General features: G+C 36.3%; 1 protein-coding gene across 1 annotated transcript in view; it reads right to left on the bottom strand.

The window, feature by feature from the left end:
• Positions 1–226: 226 nt before the first annotated feature.
• The window catches only part of MRPL3 (mitochondrial ribosomal protein L3), a 43,737-nt gene continuing 22,756 nt past the window's right edge, over positions 227–21,207 (bottom strand). The window contains exons 7-10 of the mRNA XM_032408705.1: positions 12,205–12,313; positions 7,320–7,397; positions 5,312–5,389; positions 227–740 (exon numbers count right to left, since the gene is read on the bottom strand). Coding sequence (XP_032264596.1) covers positions 588–740; positions 5,312–5,389; positions 7,320–7,397; positions 12,205–12,313 — 418 coding nt within the window. The 3' untranslated portion in view covers positions 227–587. The remainder of the gene's footprint in view (positions 741–5,311; positions 5,390–7,319; positions 7,398–12,204; positions 12,314–21,207) is intronic.

The following is a 21,207-nucleotide window of genomic DNA, read 5'->3' as shown; positions in this document are numbered from 1 at the left end:
TCCCAACAGAAGTGTAAACAGAATCCAAAATTTATGATTTTATTGTTTTTCCTTCATCAGGCCTTTATGACATACATATTTCTGTAATTTAAATAAAAATCTTACTTCCTCTGTTTAGGGCTCTAAAAGGAAGAATGATAAAAATGAATTTTAGGAAATGGTTTCTTTTTCTGAATAGGTTATACCATAACTCCCAAATGGTTTGCCACTGTTCCACAGCCATTCCTTCACAAAGACAGACAAATCTTTAATAAAAGAAGTTTAATTTACAAGCATCTTAAGGTAACTTGAGAAATATGCAGTAAAAAAAGAATGAACCTCACAAATTACAAAGATTTTGTTCATATGCAAACTGCCAGTCCATTTAAATTTGGCATATTCAATCTACTTAACTGATCTGTTTAACGTGGTACTTTTTTTTTTTAACATAATTTAGTTTGGGGGATGAATGATCTATTTATGCCCTTGACAAAGATGACAAGTATGGTATTGTGATTAAGAAAGGAAAACATATTTCCTGGTTATATTACTGTTCTGGCTCATCAAAGCTCATAAAATATGTTAAGGTTCTGCCACGTCCAATGAGGTTAGGTAAATGTAATAGAAGGTGCGCTGGGTTGACACACATTTTCATCATACAAATCTTCTGGTAGTTCTTCTTCATCTCCATCAGGAAAATATGTAGGAAATGGTAGATTTTTACAGAAGTCCTTATATGCAGGCAGATTAGAATCTCTGATCTGTGGGGAAGGAGACAAAGATATTATTAATAAGTATTACCAATTAAGTTAAAGATAAGGTCTGTTTTAATTATTAATTAAAGAATATGTGTTCCTACATTTTCTAATGTGAATAACACAACTATTATATGAAGTAAAAGGAACTCAATGTATTCTTTTTATTCCAATAAATTTAATTAATCCAATGACAGAAATACAGCCTTCCTCAAGTTAATCATCTACTCAAAATAAAATTACTGATTATTAATTTATATCTTATCCATAACTTATAAATCTCTAGAACTGCCCAACAGGATAAATTATATTTTACAATTATTACTTAGATATCAATTATATCCAAACTATGTACCTAAAAGTTATTACTACCTAATTATTGATTTTATTATCTACTATTACATATTTTTATTATTTTATTTTCTATCATAGATTTTTTTTTTTTAAATATTTTATTTATTTATTTGAGAGAGAGAGAATGAGAGAGAGCGAGCACATGAGAGGGGGGAGGGTCAGAGGGAGAAGTAGACTCCCTGCCGAGCAGGGAGCCCAATGCAGGACTCGATCCAGGGACTCCAGGATCATGACCTGAGCCGAAGGCAGTCGCTTAACCAACTGAGCCACCCAGGCACCCCTCTATCATAGATTTTTTAAGTTGAGTTTTAAAAAAATAACTTTTACCTAGTATTTTTGTTAGTCTTAAGTGAAAGGGCACATAACCAAAAATATCAAGTTTTATTAAGGAAATAAGCTTACATTTAACAAGTATCATTATCATTGAGAAAATAAGGACAAAATAGTATTTAGCAAAAATAAAAATAATCCACACGTCTTTATATTAACTCTATTAACTCTTTATATTCTAAAAATATGCTAATTATATCTGTGAATTCGTAAACCAAGGAACAGTTCAGATATTGATATGATCTAAAATGTTGGGCTTTATTTTTGGAAAACATTATTGGATTCTTTAAAGCTTCTGACTCATTCTACAGCTTTCATTCAGAGAGAAATAAAAAAAATTACATGTAATTATACACACAGAGTAAAATAAGGCATAATCATTTTGGCAATAAGAAATGAATAATTTGGTTGAAATTAAGTATACAGCTGCTAAGAACAGCTAAGTACAGAAAAACATCTATTTTAATCTCTCTCATTAAAATTGTTCCAAGAAATTTTCAGTAAGTTGCCCAGAAGAAAATAAACTCATTTTTTTTTTTCCAATTCACTAATCTTGGGTTGAACTTTAACTTGAGGGAAAAAAAGTCCTATTCTTTTACCAATTTAAACTGTCTCAAAATTTAGAACTGAAAACCCAAGCAAATAAACAAAACCAACAATAGCAAAACTTTGTGCTAATTTGATAAATGTGAAAATTTAGTCGTAAATGATCTAAGTAGCAAATTCTCAGTTGCTTTTACATTTTGATAGATCTCTCCTCCCTGAGGAACATTTCAGATAAAAGCACTGTTTATATATTCTAATTGTAAATGCTACAGTACTATAAATTCATTGATTTGAAACATAAATGATGACATTTTATTTAAATCTCTTTTGTCTTGGCTCTAAGGCCGAGGGCCAAAAGCTTGCAACCCATCTTTAACAAATGTGTAAGACTCTATAGTATGTATTTTTGTGCACTTAATCTAACCTCTGGCTTCCTTATTTCCCTGCCCTCGCCAAAACTCCCTCAACTCTCCAGCTCATTCTTTTTATATTTCTGTATATTGGCAAACCAGTTCAAATCCTTTGAGGAAAGGTGAGGGGTAGGACACACAAGCAGACACACACACACACACACACACAAACTAGGAAATCTAGAATAAACTTAAATTCTAAATTAGGGTATAGGAATGAGCATACACAAATAATAACAACATACACTACATAATGTTGTAAATAAGTTCTTTAGGCTCTCTTAATAGATTTAGTGAATCCAAACAACAAAAATGCTTACACTGATTAAACAGGTTGGTCATCCCTAAGACTATCTTTACTAACTTTAGAATAAAAAAAGGTATTGGTAGCCCTGTACTCTGCAGGGTGGCGGGGGCAGGGTGCAAAAGCTCCTATGGGATGAGAGAATGTTAAAGAGGCTGCCTGTCCATTAGGACGTGCCTCAATCCCCATGGGCAAGGGGGTTTTATCACTTGCTATGGAATCACCTGGAGGAATAGAAAAAGTGGGGTGAATGTTTTCAAAAAGTGTACCACACTTCTGACATTTAAAACACAAGCCCACAAAACACTCACTAAACCCATCTTTAATGTCTGGGACAGACATTTGTGTAAGGTTACAAAAGACACTTGTTTAGACACTGTTTCAAAGATTTTTTTTCAAAATGAGTTTTTAAACATCAAAATATGTTTTTTTTTTTTTTTTAAGTTTATTTATTTATTTATTTGACAGAGAGAGACACAGCGAGAGAGGGAACACAAGCAGGGGGAGTGGGAGAGGGAGAAGCAGGCTTCCCGCGGAGAAGGGAGCCAGACGCGGGGCTCGATTCCAGGACCCCGCGGGATCTTGACCTGAGCCGAAGGCAGACTTAATTACTGAGCCACCCAGGAGCCCCAAAATACGTTTCTTGCAAATACATTCATTAGTGTGTTAACAGTTCAAAATGGACTAGACATTCTTTGATGCTAGTTTCTTTTTTTTTAAGATTTTATTTGAGAGAGTGCACGCACATGCGTAAGAGTGCACGGGGGAGGGGCAGAGGGAGAAGCGGGCTCCCCACTGAGCAGGGACCCCGATGCAGGGGCGGGGCTCGATCCCAGGATCCTGGGATCATGACCCGAGCCGAGGGCAGATCCTTAACTGACTGAGCCACCCAGGAGCCCCTATGCCAGTTTCTTGAAATATATTTGGACTCCTCTTTTGGAATTGCCTTTGGTGTATCTTCTGAATGTCTTCAGTAATGGCAAGCCATCATTCTTTCAGAAAGCGGAGTGTTTGGAGGCAATTTTTTTGTTGAAGTAGGTGGAAGAGTACTAAATATTGTTGCCTATAAACTGTTTCTAACAACCAGTCAGAATATCACTGCACATACTACGGTTTTTCAAGACAGGTGACCTACTCATCTATATTTGGCATCCAAGAAAATGCCGAGTGTATCTGAGAAGCCATAGCAGCAGTAAGGTGCAGCTGGAAAGCCAGCCTAGAACCGTGTATGCAGTAAAATGGGGACAAAAGGGAGATTTGACAACATTTTGTCAAAATTTAAAAATTCATCTGCTATACAGTATGATTTCATTATGGAAAAGAATCATTTCCCTCTTTTCTCTTTTATTAGGTTGTGATATTTATAAACATGCAATAAGCCTGGAATGTAGAAGGATACATTTAATTATGAAGCCAATATGTTCTAAGAAGTACAATGACAACCTGCCAACCTTGACAACCTGTCATTGTGTCTATGACTAGGCCACTTGGAGACTGGAAACCTACTTAAATCTAAAAACATGCAAAGTAAAAAAAAAAAAAAAAAAAAAGCCGAAAACTTGTAAGAATTCATAAGATGTATTTTTTCTTTAAGAAAAATGAGAATCCAGTCAAAAAGTTAATTGCAGAAAGGGAATTTTAATTACTGTAAGATTAAAACAAGTATCATACTTTAGACTAGTAATGGAATCTACTTTGAGAAATGAAAAGAATACATAAAGACCCAATCTGAAAAATTTGAGGTTTAAGTTTTAACCTATTTTTGTTGTTACTGTTAGAAAATTAATAAAGAATATATTTCTGGGAATATCTGGCATCACTTCTACTATAAATTTATTTTCAGAATGGAAGATTCAAATTTCAAAAGTGATTTCTCATGTTATATTATGTTGGTCTAAATCCCAGGCAGAATATTTATTTTCTATTTGATAGGCGTAAGTCTGTGAGAGTGCAAGAGTTTTTTTTCAAAATTTTCCTGTACATTTGTTTTCTTTTGTTTTTGAACATAAAATGAACATGTATATTTTTAAGAAAAACACTAAAAAGTATAATCAGAGCAATGTTAGTAAAAATAATAATAAATCTCTCCTTAAAATGTCTACTTTTACCACCTTCCTTTTTTTTCAAGTTTTATTTTATTTTTCTTTCAGTAATCTCTATACCCAACGTGGGGCTTGAACTCATCACCCCAAAATCAAGAGTCACCTGCTCTTCCAAATGAGCCAGGCAGGTGCCCTTTTATCACCTATCTTGTTGACTCTCTCACTGAATTTCCATTTCATGTATTTCCAGTGGCTATGTCAAAGTATTTTGTAAAAAATTAAAAGTTCTTTTTTGGAAGGATACTGATATTTTGGCAATAGTTATCCTAATATCCTTTTTGTATTTCTAAAGAGCCTCTATTTATTGGTCCTACCCTTTGTGCAGATTCATGGTTTTATAAACATAGGTTTTGGCTATTTTGTACAATTTTTTCAGTCAGGTGCTACTGAAAAGTGGAAAAAATTTAATTTAGCAGATAATGTGGAGAAACGGCCCCTTATCTTCAAGCCACATTTATGAGTTAAAGAAGAATTTATAGCACACATTCATGTAACCGAACAATGGAAAATAAAGATGGTTTACATACATACCTTTACTAAGCAATTTTTATGTCCAGGTACAGAGCCATTTACAAAGATTATATTGTGCTTTGTGTTTATTCTCCATACCTAAAGGAAGAAATGAAATCGAATTTTAAGAGTTAAAAATTTGGGAATATACTTGTATTAAAACAAGCAATATGTTACTAAAAACTGAGGCTATAAGTAGCCTATGAAGTAATCATCATATTAGCACTTCAAAATGTTGAATGAGAATAGGAAAAATTCAAATCCTATTGATGACTTGTAATATATGATTATAACAGATATGTCTTATGGAAGTGGTAGCAAACACTCATTTTAAAAGATTTATTTATTTATTTTAGAAAGAGACAGCACAAGTGGGAGGGGGAGAGGGAGAGAGAATCTCAAGCAGACTCCATGCTGAGCACAGAGCTAGACGTGGGGCTTCATCCCACGATCCTGAGATCATGATCTGAGCTGAAATCAAAAGTCGGATGCTTAACTGACTGCACCACCCAGGCACCCTGCAAACTCTCATCATTTTAAATATAAATGTGACTCAACAACCAAGACTGCTTGGATATCTCAATGGACTCTGCTGGCACCATTAACAAGTGGAAATTCAATTTTATTTTATTTTTATTTAATACTAGCTTGCTGCAACTAGAAACTGGGGAAGCCACAACGTTTCTGGGTCTAATTTTCAAAATAAGTGTGCTGAGCAGATGGTCCTCATGTGGGTGGCCTTTCATGCAGAGAAAAGCTTATACAAATGGGGGAGGATGGTCAAGAAATGGTAGTGAAAGAACAACTCATGTGGGGGGAAAATCAAGTCTGACCCACAGCTCATAGCTCCTAGTGGCTAAATGTTAAATACTATGGAAATTGAAATATTGCACATGTACGCACATGCAAATACACACACACACGCACAGAAAATACACAGAAAGATACAAATAGGTGATCTCTCATAGATGTAAAAGTAATAGAAGGGAAAAAAATCTTAGATTTAATTACATAAAATTTAAAAAACTCTGTTGGTCAAAATTTATAAATAAAATGTATCTAGAATAGGGGCGCCTGGGTGGCTCAGGCATTAAGCATCTGCCTTCGGCTCAGGTCGTGATCCCAGGTCCTGGGATCGAGCCCCGCGTCAGGCTCCCTGCTCAGCGGGAAGCCTGCTTCTCCCTCTCCCACTCCCCCTGCTTGTGTTCCCTCTCTCGCTATATCTCTCTCTGTCAAATAAATAAATAAAATCTTTAAAAAAAAAAAAATGTATCTAGAATAGAGGCTGGAAGAACATAAACCAAAATGTTAACAGTGTTTATCTTCGGGTATTGTTTTTAGGAGGAGCTATTTTCTTCTTTGTACTTTCTATACTTTGAAACATATACACATACACATATAAACATCAGTTATTTGGCAAATTCCTCAAATTAGTAGGGACTGAATTTAACTCCCCCCCCTTTAAATACATATAGTTATTTTATAAAGATGGATATATACCACAATCCTTTCTTTAATACTATCTTTTCCCTCCTGTTTTCATGGTCTCCCTCTCTCCTCCTCCTCCACATCTACTTCTATCCTCCCACACATTCGACATATAATCCAAAATACTCTGGCATGGAATTCCACTTTTCTCTGTGCTTATATAACAGCACAGTAACATATACATGGGGGGAGCTTTTGTTCATCCTTTTATAAAAGGATAGTATTATACACAATGCTTTAGAATCTAACTTTTCTCATGCACCATCTTGTGGAAATCTTCCAGATCAAACAGTAGATGACTAACTTTCTTTTCAATGACTGCACATCCATAGCTTGGGTGTTAAATGAACACACTACCACGATTATGGCTACAACACACACACACACACACGTGTACACACACACACACACACACACACACACACACACACTTCAGGTATCAGAACGACCCTATGCAGACACAGATGCGGTACATCCTCTGGTGCCTTTACATTCAGGTATTAATTTGATTATTCCTAAAACAGCCATTTCAGAAACTTACTTTCAGTCCATATGCTGTCCTATCTTTGTTTCCCATTTGTCCAGGCATTTTAGTTCCAGGCCAGACTCTGGCAACATCCTACATAAGAAAACCAAAATTAGCACTTTTAAGTACTCTCAATTTCCAATAGCACTGATCAAACCGAAATGCAAAGTGAGATAGGAGTTATTAAAGTGTTTTATTTTTTCCTCATTCTGCTAGGCCCCAGTAAGGAACTAAATGTGGATTTGGACACAATTACCCCAGAGGATTTCCCTTCTAAATTAGAGCAACAAAATAAATACAGGCTAAGAAACAAATGTAGGAGAAAAACCGGTAACAAGAGAGTAGCAACTTCGCTAATACTGGTTGAGAAGTAGAAAAGAAAAGAATTACAAAATGTAAACCCACGTCACACCACCAAAGAACAAACTTGACTGCCTGGTCTGTTTTCACTAATCTTCTGCATTAACTGACTTAATGGACTCCATCTACACCCCTGCTGCTGGGATGGCCTACTCTTCCACCCTCGCTTTTGATGTTACTTTCCTTCCCCGGAATGATTAAAGGACAGAGTTGGTTATTGGAATATTGAGTTTGTTTGTCTAGCTCTGGTTGTCTCTGATTCACATAAATCAAACAGCTTCACATGGTCTCTCTGATTTTGGCTTTGATAATGGATAATACTGTATCTAAAGAAGCAAATTTGAATTACATCTAAAATGGGAAAGCTTCTCATGACACATGAATTCCTGGAACATAAACACTTCTGTATCACTACTCTGACATCAACAGGTAAAACTCTCAGTGGAAGTAGCTCACCATAGTATGAGAGTTGGTAACCAACTCAGGTTAAAAGACAATTCTGTGTGTTATAGACTAAATATCACTCTTATTCATTCTACAAACATACTCTGTGATAGGTACACCTTGCTTAACATTACTAAAAAAGGACTCTGCCCTCCCCAATTAAGTTTACATTCTCACTAAAAGTACACACTCCATGAGAGACTATGGACTCTGAGAAACAAACTGAGGGTTCTAGAGGGGAGGCGGGTGGGGGGATGGGTTAGCCTGGTGATGGGTATTAAAGAGGGCACGTATTGAATGGAGCACTGGGTGTTATACGCAAACAATGAATCATGGAACACTACATCAAAAGCTAATGATGTAATGTATGGTGACTAACATAATAAAATAGAGTTAAAAAAAAAAGTACACCCTCTAAGGATTATAAAGGTATTGACCAGCTAATACTTAATGGCAGTATTTACAAACACAGAATGGTGCATTTCATGACAAATGACTAACTTGAGTCATAACAATAGGTTCTTCTACATGCCTAATTTTAAAAGAGCTTTACTGAGGTATAATTCACATACCATACATTTTACTCTTTTTAAAGTATACAATTTAAATATTTTAATATATACAGGGAGCTGTGTATGACCACAAGCAATCTTAGAACATTTTCATCAATCTAAAACAGAAATTCCAAATCTATTAGTAGTCACTCCCTCCAACTCCAGCTCTATTCAACCACTAATCTACTTTCATCATGAAGATTTGCCTAGGATGGACATTTTATGTAAAAGGAATCATACAATATGTAGTCTGTGACTGTTTTCAAGATTCACCCATGTTGCAGCATGTATTAATACTTCATTCTTCTTTATGCTAAACATTATTGTATGAATTTGCCATATTTTGATTATCTATTCATCAATTTATGAACATTTGGGTTGTTTCTATTTTTCGGCTATTTTGAATAATGCTGCTATGTACGCACAAGTGTTTTGTGCATGTTTTCACTTCTTCTGGGCATATACCTAGGAGTGGAATTGCTGAGTCATATGGTAACTTTACACTTAACATTTTTAGCAACTGCCAGACTTTTCTAAAGCAGCTGTTATCATTCCCACATACCTATCAACAATGTATGAGGGTTCCAAATTTTCCACATCTTTGCCAACATTTGTTACTATCCATCTATCTTTTTAATTCTAGTCATCACAGTAGGTGCTGAAGTGCTAGCTTACTGGGTTTTGATTTGCATTTCCCTAATGGCTAAAGATGTTAATTATTTCTTCATATGCTAATCTGGCCATTTGTATATCTTCTTTGGAAAAATACCTATTCAAATCCTTTGGATTGAATTGGGTTATCTTTTTTTTTTTTTTTTTTAAGATTTATTTAATTATTTGAGAGAGTGAGAGAGAGAGAGAAGGAGGGGGAGAGCACACAAGCCCACCTGCAGGAGCAGGGGAAGGGGCAGAGGGAGAGGGAGAGAGAGAATCTCAAGCCGACTCTTTGCTGAGTGTGGAGGCCAATGTGGAGCTCGATCTCAGAACCCTGAGATCATGACCTGAGCCAAAATCAAGAGTTGGATGCTTAACCAACTGAGCCACCCAGGCACCCCAAATTGGGTTATCTTTTCATATTCTGGATTATAAATTTTAGCAGATTTATGATTTGCAAATATTTTCTTCCACTCTGTGAGTTGTCTTTTCATTTTCTTGATTGTATTGTTTGCAACAGAAAAGTACATTTTGATGAAGCCTAAGTTACCTGTATTTTCTTTTGTTACTTGTATTTATGGCGTCCTATCTAAGGCTTCGCCTAACCCAAGGTCATAAAGAGTTACTTCTACATTTTCTTAAAAGACTTTATAGTTTAGCTCTTAAATTTACATCTATGATCTACCTAATTTTTATAACAATTTTCATATAATTTATAACTGCATAATTTCACATTCATAAAGAAGTTGCAAAATACAAAAAACTCTCATACTCTTTACCCAAATTCACCAAGTGTTTACATGTTGCCCCATTTGCTCTACCATTCACTCTACCTCTATATATGCACATCTTCCCCTGTACTATCTAAAAATCTGATGGCAGACATGATGCTTCTTTACCTGCAAGTATTTCAGTGTGTATTTCTTAAGAACAAGAATATTCTCTCATATAACCACAGTACAATTTATGAAACTCAAAAAATTTATTATCTCTTCTGTAGTCCACATTCTAAATTTTGCCCCAATAATGCTCCCCCAAGTCCAGGATCCACTTCAGAATTCTACGCTGTAATTAGTTGTCATGTCTCTTTAGTCTCCTCAAATCTGGAGCAGCTCCTCAGCCTTTGTCCTTCATGATCTTGACATTTTTGAAGCCAATTATTTTGTAGATTATCACTCACTTTGGGTCTAATGTTTTCCCATGATCAGATTCAGGTGATGCATTTTTGGCAGGAATCACCACAGAAATGATGATGTGTTCTTTTCTGTTCTTTTTGTGTTCACTAGGTTAATCCACTCTAAGGCTATTATCTTTCCCTTTGTAATTAATCGATGAGTTGTTTTGGGGACTCTGTATATAAACTCGTCTCCATCAAGTTTTCAGCACTTGTTTCAGCATCCACTGATAATTCCTGGCTGAATCAATTATTCCTACAATGGCTGTCAAAATGAAATTCTAACTCCATCATTCTTTGTACATTTATTTGCTAATATTATACTGCAAAGAAGAGAAGTCCCTTTTCTCCCATTTATTAACCTATCCATTCACTTTATGCATCTGTACCAGTGTGAGATCATCAATTCTAATTTTATTCCATTTTCTGTCATTTTTTACATTTCCAGATCAAACCATCCCAAGCTTTACAAGTGGGAGCTCATTTTAGCTGGCTGCTGTGTCCTTTTCATGTGCCATCATTTTTAAAGCACTTCCTTTCTTTCTTCCTTGTTATTTTAATTTCTAAAAGAATTATTTTTTTTATTGAGGTCTGATGGATATATAGCATTATGTTAGGTTAAGGTGTACAAAGTAATGACTCGATACTTGTATATATTGTGAAATGGTCACAATAAGTCTAGTTAACATCCATTATCATACATACTTACAAAAAACTTCTTTTCTTGTGATGAGAACTTTTAAGAACTATTCTCTTAGCAACCTTTAAATATGCACTACAGCATTATTAACTATAGTTACCATGCTGTAAATTACATTCCTCACTTTCTTGAACAAGATATTTTGGGTTCATCTTATACTCTTCCTGCCCCATGCATGAAATTGGCCATTTCTCCAATGGGTCCAAGTTCCTTTCAGTGGGCAATGATATTCAGAAACTAAGATCTAGGCTCTAGGTGTGGCTTGCTGCTATAGAATATTTTTGCTTTTAGGTTCTTTCAGCAGAGAGCTAAGGAATAAATATACACACACATACCTATCTAAATCTATTTCTCTTTCTTTATGTACACATACAGTAAATGTGTATGATGGATACCTGCAATCTGAATTCAACACTACACGGTTTGTTCTAATTTCCCTCCTTTTCATACCTGAATATCCTTTTCCAGCAGTAAGAAACTTGCTCCCATTATCAATATATTTACTTATCCATTCAATCCTACAACTTAGAGAAAATTATTTCAGAATACAAAAGTCCTTCTCCATTTTCTGTGCTCTTATTGTTTGTGTCCCCATTTCCTCTCTACTACTTCTCCCTTGCACCATGATACTGTCCTTGACAATCTTTCCCAACTGTCTGTGTTAAGGCAAAAATTAATTTGTGAAAGAACTGGTGGGGTAGATGGAAGGACATTCTAATCCCTGATTTCTTGCAGCTGACTTCAGAGGGTAGGATGGGAGACAGAGATGGAAATGAGAAAGTAGGCAGGAATGTACTGAGAATACTGGCTCTAAGTATAGGGGTTGTTACTAAATGATTCAAGTCTGGTTCTGGAAAGTAAGTGAGGCCAGGACCCATAAAAATGTGACAAGTACTGTGACCCACCTGGAGTCAGATTAAAATTATGTGACCTGACCCCAAGGACAGACTAAAGCACTCTATGTGTAGAAGCTGAGTATTTAGCATTAAAAGGAGACCACTAAGTTATACTTACACCAGTTGAAATAGCTCCAGGTCTCCTGTGGGTTTTTGTCTGACCATGAGTAGCAGGCTGGCCTTTAAATCCCCATCTTTTCATGACACCTTGAAAACCTTTACCAATACTGAACAAGATAAACATTAGAATTTACATAATAAACAGCATAAAATATTCCCAATTGTGCATTTTCTTAATAGTACCTTAGAGTTTTAACAACACTGCTTATCTAAATACCTAGGAAAAGCTAAGCAAGAGAAACCCGAGCAGATTACTTAGCCCGGACCGGCAAGGGCGGGGCAATTCTGCCTCCGGCAAAGACATTTGGGAACCACGGCAACAGGCCCCTCCCCCAGAAGATCAGCGAGAACAGCCAGCCAAGACCAGGTTTACCGATCAATGAGAACGGCAGAACTCCAGCGCTAGGGGAATACAGCACAGAATTCTTTGCTTTTTTCCCCATGATTCTTTAGTCTTTCAAAGTAAATTATTTTTTTTAACTGTCTTTTTCTCTTTTTTTTTGAATTTTTCTTTTTCCCTTTTTCAACCAACATCTTATCAATCCCTTTTAAAAAAAAAAAAAACATTTTTATTTTTCATTTTTAAAGTCATATTCTATCCCTTCATAGTAGTTACCTGTATTTTTGGCATATATATATAAGTTGTTCTCTCTTTAAAATTTTGAGATAGTTTCTTCTAACAGATCAAAATATACTCTAAATCTCTAGTGTATGGTTTTTTTCTACTCCCCTGCCTGATCACATTCTCTCCCTTTTTTCTTTCTTTTTTTTTTTTTTAAATCCTCTTCTTTCTTTTTTCAAACAACTTATCAAATCCTTTTATAAAATTTTTTATAATTTCCATCTTTACAGTCATATTCCATCCCTTCATCATATCAATCCTTATTTTTGTACATATATAAGTTTTTCTTTCTTTAAAATTTTGGGAGGGACTTTCTTTTAACAGACCAAAATACACCCAAAATCTTGTGTGTGGCACTGATCTATAAACCAGCCTGATCATATTTGATCACATTCTGTTTTTGTTTTGTTTTGTTCTGCTTTTGTTTTTATCTTTATCTTTTTCTTTTTTCTTTTTTTCTTTTTTCTCTCTTTCCCTTTCTTTTCCCACTGCTTCAGGTCTTCTCTGATTTGTTTAGAGTATATTTTCTGGGGAGGTTGTTACCCTGCTAGCATTTTGTTCTCTCATTAATCTATTCTCCTCTGCACAAAATGACAAGACGGAAAAAATCACCTCAACAAAAAGAACAAGAGGTAGTACCGACTGCCAGGGATCTACTCAATACGGACATTAGTACGATGTCAGATCTAGAGTTCAGAATCATCACTTTAAAGATACTAGCTGGGCTTGAAAAAAGCATGGAAGTTATTAGAGAAACCCTTTCTGGAGAAGTAAAAGAATTAAAATCTAACCAAGTAGAAATCAAAAAGGCTATTAATGAGGTGCAATCAAATATGGGGGTGCTAACTGTTAGGATAAATGAGGCAGAAGAAAGAATCAGTGATATAGAAGACCAAATGATGGAAAATAAAGAAGCTGAGAAAAAGAGAGATAAACAACTACTGGATCATGAGGGCAGAATTCGAGAGATAAACGACACCATAAGACGAAACAACATTAGAATAATTGGGATCCCAGAAGAAGAAGAAAGAGAGAGGGGCAGAAGGTATAATGGAGCAAATTATAGCAGAGAACTTCCCTAATTTGGGGAAGGAAACAGGCATCAAAATCCAGGAAGCACAGAGAACCCCTCTCAAAATCAATAAAAATAGGTCAACACCCCGACATCTAATAGTAAAACTTACGAGTCTCAGAGACAAAGAGAAAATCCTGAAAGCAGCTCGGGAGAAGAGATATGTAACCTACAATGGTAGAAACATTAGATTGGCAACAGACTTATCCACAGAGACCTGGCAGGCCAGAAAGGACTGGCAGGACATATTCAGAGCACTAAATGGGAAAAATATGCAGCCAAGAATACTATATCCAGCTAGGCTGTCATTGAAAATTGGAGGAGAGATAAAAAGCTTCCAGGACAAACAAAAACCAAAGGAATTTGCAAACACGAAACCAGCCCTACAAGAAATATTGAAAGGGGTCCTCTAAGCAAAAAGAGAGCCTAAAAGCAACATAGACCAGAAAGGAACACAAACAATATACAGTAACAGTCACTTTACAGGCAATACAATGGCATTAAATTCCTATCTTTCAATAGTTACCCTGAATGTAAATGGGCTAAATGCCCCAATCAAAAGACACAGGCTATCAGATTGGATTAAAAAACAAGACCCATCGATATGCTGTCTGCAAGAGACTCATTTTAGACCCAAAGACACCCCCAGATTGAAAGTGAGGGGGTGGAAAACCATTTACCATGCTAATGGACACCAAAAGAAAGCTGGGGTGGCAATCCTTATATCAGAGAAATTAGATTTTAAACCAAAGACTGTAATAAGAGATGAGGAAGGACACTATATCCTACTTAAAGGGTCTATCCAACAAGAAGATCTAACAATTGTAAATATCTATGCCCCTAACATGGGAGCAGCCAATTATATAAGGCAATTAATAACAAAAGCAAAGAAACACATCGACAACAATACAATAATAGTGGGGGACTTTAACACCCCCCTCACTGAAATGGACAGATCGTCTAAGCAAAAGATCAACAAGGAAATAAAGACTTTAAATGACACACTGGACCAAATGGACTTCACAGACATATTCAGAACATTCCATCCCAAAGCAACGGAATACACATTCTTCTCTAGTGCCCATGAACATTCTCCAGAATAGATCACATCCTAGGTCATAAATCAGGTCTCAACTGGTACCAGAAGATTGGGATCATCCCCTGCATATTTTCAGACCACAATGCTTTGAAACTAGAACTCAATCACAAGAGGAAAGTCGGAAAGAACTCAAATACATGGAGGCTAAAGAGCATCCTACTGAAGAATGAATGGGTCAACCAGGAAATTAAAGAAGAATTAAAAAAATTCATGGAAACCAATGAAAATGAAAACACAACTATTCAAAATCTTTGGGATACAGCAAAGGCAGTCCTAAGAGGAAAGTATATAGCAATACAAGCCTTTCTCAAGAAACAAGAAAGGTCTCAAGTACACAACCTAACCCTACACCTAAAGGAGCTGGAGAAAGAACAGCAAATAAAGCCTAAACCCAGCAGGAGAAGAGAAATAATAAAGATCAGAGCAGAAATCAATGAAATAGAAACCAAAAGAACAGTAGAACAGATCAACGAAACTAGGAGCTGGTTCTTTGAAAGAATTAACAAGATTGATAAGCCCCTGGCCAGACTTATCAAAAAGAAAAGAGAAATGACCCAAATCAACAAAATCATGAATGAAAGAGGAGAAATCACAACCAACACCAAAGAAATACAAACAATTATAAGAACATATTATGAGCAACTCTATGCCAGCAAATTAGATAACCTGGAAGTAATGGATGCATTCCTAGAGATGTATCAACTACCAAAACTGAACCAGGAAGAAATAGAACACCTGAACAGACCTATAACCACTAAGGAAATAGAAGCAGTTATCAAAAATCTCCCAAAACACAAAAGCCCAGGGCCAGATGGCTTCCCAGGGGAATTCTACCAAACATTTCAAGAAGAATTAATACCTATTCTTCTGAAACTGTTCCAAAAAATAGAAATGGAAGGAAAACTTCCAAACTCATTTTATGAGGCCAGCATTACCTTGATCCCAAAACCAGACAAAGACCCCATCAAAAAGGAGAATTACAGACCAATATCCCTGATGAACATGGATGCAAAAATTCTCACCAAAATACTAGCCAATAGGATCCAACAGTACATTAAAAGGATTATTCACCACGACCAAGTCGGATTTATCCCTGGGCTGCAAGGTTGGTTCAACATCCGCAAATCAATCAACGTGATACAATACATTAACAAAAGAAAGAACAAGAATCATATGATCCTCTCAATAGATGCAGAAAAAGCATTTGACAAAGTACAGCATCCTTTCTTGATCAAAACTCTTCAGGGTATAGGGATAGAGGGTACATACCTCAATATCATAAAAGCCATCTATGAAAAACCTACAGCGAATATCATTCTCAATGGGGAAAAACTGAGAGCTTTCCCCCTAAGGTCAGGAACGCGGCAGGGATGTCCACTATCACCACTGCTATTCAACATAGTATTGGAAGTCCTAGCCACAGCAATCAGACAACAAAAAGAAATCAAAGGCAACCAAATTGGCAAAAAAGAAGTCAAACTCTCACTCTTTGCAGATGATATGATACTTTATGTGGAAAATCCCAAAGACTCCACCCCAAAACTGCTAGAACTCATACAGGAATTCAGTAAAGTGGCAGGATATAAAATCAATGCACAGAAGTCAGTGGCATTCCTATACACCAACAACAAGTCAGAAGAAAGAGAAATTAAGGAATCGATCCCATTTACAATTGCACCCAAAACCATAAGATACCTAGGAATAAATCTAACCAAAGAGGCAAAGGATCTGTACTCAGAAAACTATAAAATACTCATGAAAGAAATTGAGGAAGACACAAAGAAATGGAAAAACGTTCCATGCTCATGGATTGGAAGAACAAATATTGTGAAGATGTCAATCCTACCTAGAGCAATCTACACATTCAATGCAATCCCCATCAAAATACCATCCACTTTTTTTGAAGAAATGGAACAAATAATCCTAAAATTTGTATGGAACCAGAAAAGACCCCGAATAGCCAGAGGAATGTTGAAAAAGAAAAGCAAAGCTGGCAGCATCACAATTCCGGACTTCCAGCTCTACTACAAAGCTGTCATCATCAAGACAGTATGGTACTGGCACAAAAACAGACACATAGATCAATGGAACAGAATAGAGAGCCCAGAAATGGACCCTCAACTCTATGGTCAACTAATCTTTGACAAAGCAGGAAAGAATATCCAATGGAAAAAAGACAGTCTCTTCAACAAATGGTGTTGGGAAAATTGGACAGCCACATGCAGAAGAATGAAACTGGACCATTTCCTTACACCACACACAAAAATAGACTCCAAATGGTTGAAAGACCTCCATGTGAGACAGGAGTCCATCAAAATCCTAAAGGAGAACACAGGCAGCAACCTCTTCGACCTCAGCCGCAGCAACTTCTTCCTAGAAACATCGCCAAAGGCAAGGGAAGCAAGGGCAAAAATGAACTATTGGGACTTCATCAAGATAAAAAGCTTTTGCAAAGCAAAGGAAACAGTCAACAAAACCAAAAGACAACTGACAGAATGGGAGAAGATATTTGCAAATGACATATCAGATAAAGGGCTAGTATCCAAAATCTATAAAGAACTCATCAAACTCAACACCAAAAGAACAAAGAATCCAATCAAGAAATGGGCAGAAGACATGAACAGACATTTTTCCAAAGAAGACATCCAAACGGCCAAAAGACACATGAAAAAGTGTTCAATATCGCTCGGCATCAGGGAAATCCAAATCAAAACCTCAATGAGATACCACCTCACACCAGTCAGAATGGCTAAAATTAACAAGTCAGGAAATGACAGATGTTGGCGGGGATGCGGAGAAAGGGGAACCCTCCTACACTGTTGGTGGGAAGGCAAGCTGGTGCAGCCACTCTGGAAAACAGTATGGAGGTTCCTCAAAAAGTTGAAAATAGAGCCACCATATGATCCAGCAATTGCACTACTGGGTATTTACCCCAAAGATACAAAAGTAGGGACCCGAAAGGGTACGTGCACCCCGATGTTTATAGCAGCAATGTCCACAATAGCCAAACTGTGGAAAGAGCCAAGATGTCCATCAACAGATGAATGGATAAAGAAGATGTGGTATATATATACAATGGAATATTATGCAGCCATCAAAAGGAATGAGATCTTGCCATTTCCAACGACGTGGATGGAACTGGAGGGTATTATGCTGAGCGAAATAAGTCAAACAGAGAAAGACATGTATCATATGACCTCACTGATATGAGGAATTCTTAATCTCAGGAAACAAACTGAGGGTTGCTGGAGTGGGGGGTGGGGTGGGAGGGACGGGGTGACTGAGTGATGGACACTGGGGAGGGTATGTGCTCTGGTAAGCGCTGTGAATTGTGCAAGACTGTTGAATCTCAGATCTGTACCTCTGAAACAAATAATGCAATATATGTTAAGAAAGAAAAAAAGAAGAAGAATGTAGCAGGAGGGGAAGAATGAAGGGGGGGAAATCGGAGGGGGAGAAGAACCATGAGAGACAATGGACTCTGAAAAACAAACTGAGGGTTCTAGAGGGGAGGGGGGTGGGAGGATGGGTTAGCCTGGTGATGGGTATTGAGGAGGGCACGTTCTGCATGGAGCACTGGGTGTTAATCACAAACAATGAATCATGGAACACTATATCTAAAACTAATGATGTAATGTATGGGGATTAACATAATAAAAAATTAAAAATAAAATAAAATAAAATTCAAATTAAAAAAAAAAAGATAATACCTTCTTCACGTTTCACTAGATAATATGTCAACCTATTTTTATTTTTTTAAGATTTTATTTATTTATTTGACAGAGAGAGAGAGAAAGAGAGACAGAAAGGGAACACAGGCAGGGGGAGTGTGAGAGGGAGAAACAGGCTCCCCTGAGCAAGGAGCCTGACGCAGGACTCGATCCCAGGACTCTGGGATCATGACCTGAGCCGAAGGCAGACACTTAACAACTGAGCCACCTAGGCCCCCTGAAGTCAACCTATTTTTAATGTCATATTTCCTAACTCTAACAAAGCTATTATAAGACAGCGCATAGTGCAGGCCACTAACAAAAAGGACCAAAAGTACAAGATAATAAAAACCATCTTATTTCCACAAGGACTTTGCTAAGCATTTAACAAAGAATTATCAGAGAGTAATGGATTGAAGTAAGCCCATACAAACAACTGTTTTAAATAAGTCAAGAATTCAGCATAAAAACAATGTAAACTATGTGTAGAACCTAACAGCAGATCATCAAATTGCATGTCAAAAGTTACTTGTATATGAATAATTTAAATGTAGTTTACATCATTTTCTTCACATTAATCAACTGAACCATCACTTAATGGTGTGCACATAATTCTGCTCTGCCTCAAAAACTCAAAATAATGCTTATTCCTGGTCAAAGAGCTAAAACAGTAATTTAACATATATTAAATGAAAAACCCACTATAAATTTTGCAAGGAGATTAACATCTAAGGACAGAAACTATAATAATCAAATATTTTACTGAAAGTTTGCTTCAGAAACTTAAATATTTCTAGTTAATGCTGAATTTTAGAACACATTTGAAAAATAAAAAGCTTGGCAATTGAAAAATAAAGAAGAAATACCTATAAAGTCATTTTAGCCTACAGATATTGTCTGGCCAATAACACTTTAAAGATAAAAAGAGGGGACTGGCAACACTAATCTAAACTGAACATGTTTTAAAAATACCACATTCTAACACTGGCCATTCTTGGTAGAAAGTTTGCTGGTACCTTCTGAGTTCTCAAATTGCTTTGCTTTACTTAGAAAGAAAGAGCGCTAGTGTGTACACCAGTAAAGCAAATGCCAGGTAAATTACAGAAGACAATTTAGCTCATTTTAAGAGTAAATGCTTATAAGATGAAAGTGGTATCCTGAAAGGGCTAATTATCTGTCAGCTAATTACAGACTGTTTTTCAATCTAGCTCTAGAATGCATCATGGTTTTTATACCGGGTACAATGGGAACGTCTTCAATAAATAACCTTTAAACAAAAGGATAAATGACATGACAAATTATTGGCTTAATTCAGATTATGGAGAATAGAGTGCACCTGTTGATCCATGGGTGGTTCAGGTATCTATTCTACTAGTTCTCTCAGTTGTCACCCAACATGAGAACAAAAACAAAACAAAAGCCAAGAAGAGAACTGATCTATACTTAGCATACCCAGGCACACTTCAAATATAAGGTTTTCACAGGTCACATAAAAGAAAACCTTTATATAACAATGATACACAGCACATAACACACACGCTTTATCTCCCCTACCCCTTTCCTGCTGCAGTTTTTAGTTAGCAGAAAAAAAGTCAAATAAAGGAAAATTCAAGTCAGAAAGAAAACAATGTGAGAAGTTCCACATTTAGTGAGACAGATCAGAAAATTAGGAAAACATAAAAATATATTTAGAACATTTATACTTGATAAACCAAAAATTCATTAAAAAACTCAGAGATCTTATTTAAATTTAGGAGACTCTATTGCCCTTGTTTCTCAGTCCATTGCCCCTGAGTACATTTTAAGCTCAGGAAGGGCAGGGGATTATGATTATTTAACCCTTGTGTCCAACCTAGAAAAGTCAGAGTTGTTTTGTTACTGGCTATAGCTGTGTCTTAGGAAGAAAGATAATTAGTTTCCTTTATTTTGTCCTGTAGTTTTCAAATGTTGTGTAATGCGCATGCCTTTTATAAAGTTTAAGAAGATGGTATTAAGAAAAGGGGAGGAGGGGCTTAAAGGTATGACAGTCATAAGTATCTCACAGAAGAAAATGCTTACTTTCATGTTTCCCACTGCATTCTTGAAGTCTCTAGAGATTACTGCTATGTGAATTTCATTCCCTTGGTACACTGCGTCAAAAGCACAAATGTCTACCAGCAGACACACAGGTTTTAATACAAACCCATCATGAATTTCCCCATTTTGTGGGAAAGTGCCCTTGACTGCATGATTCTAGATATATTTGTATAGGGGATAAAACAAAATGTCCAAAGGTGAAGAGTGCTCTCAACTCGATTCATTCTGAGTACTTGGAAAACTTCTCCTAAAATTCTCATCACTGAGGCTTTCCCTTGACATGGGCTTCTTTTATCTCTCTCTCCTTGGTATCCCTCTTTCTCCACTTTGTTAATTCCCAAATCCAAAGCCTTTTATTAAAATAATGTTTTATTATGAAATAACAAACTGAAAAGCAGAGAGACTAGTACAATGAATCCCTA

Source organism: Phoca vitulina, unplaced genomic scaffold (assembly GCF_004348235.1).
Source record: "Phoca vitulina isolate PV1807 unplaced genomic scaffold, GSC_HSeal_1.0 scaffold10, whole genome shotgun sequence".
In the NCBI taxonomy this organism is placed as follows: Eukaryota; Metazoa; Chordata; class Mammalia; order Carnivora; family Phocidae; genus Phoca; species Phoca vitulina.
The sequence above is the reverse complement of the archived record's forward strand: the minus strand, read 5'-3'. Positions and strand labels throughout refer to the sequence as shown.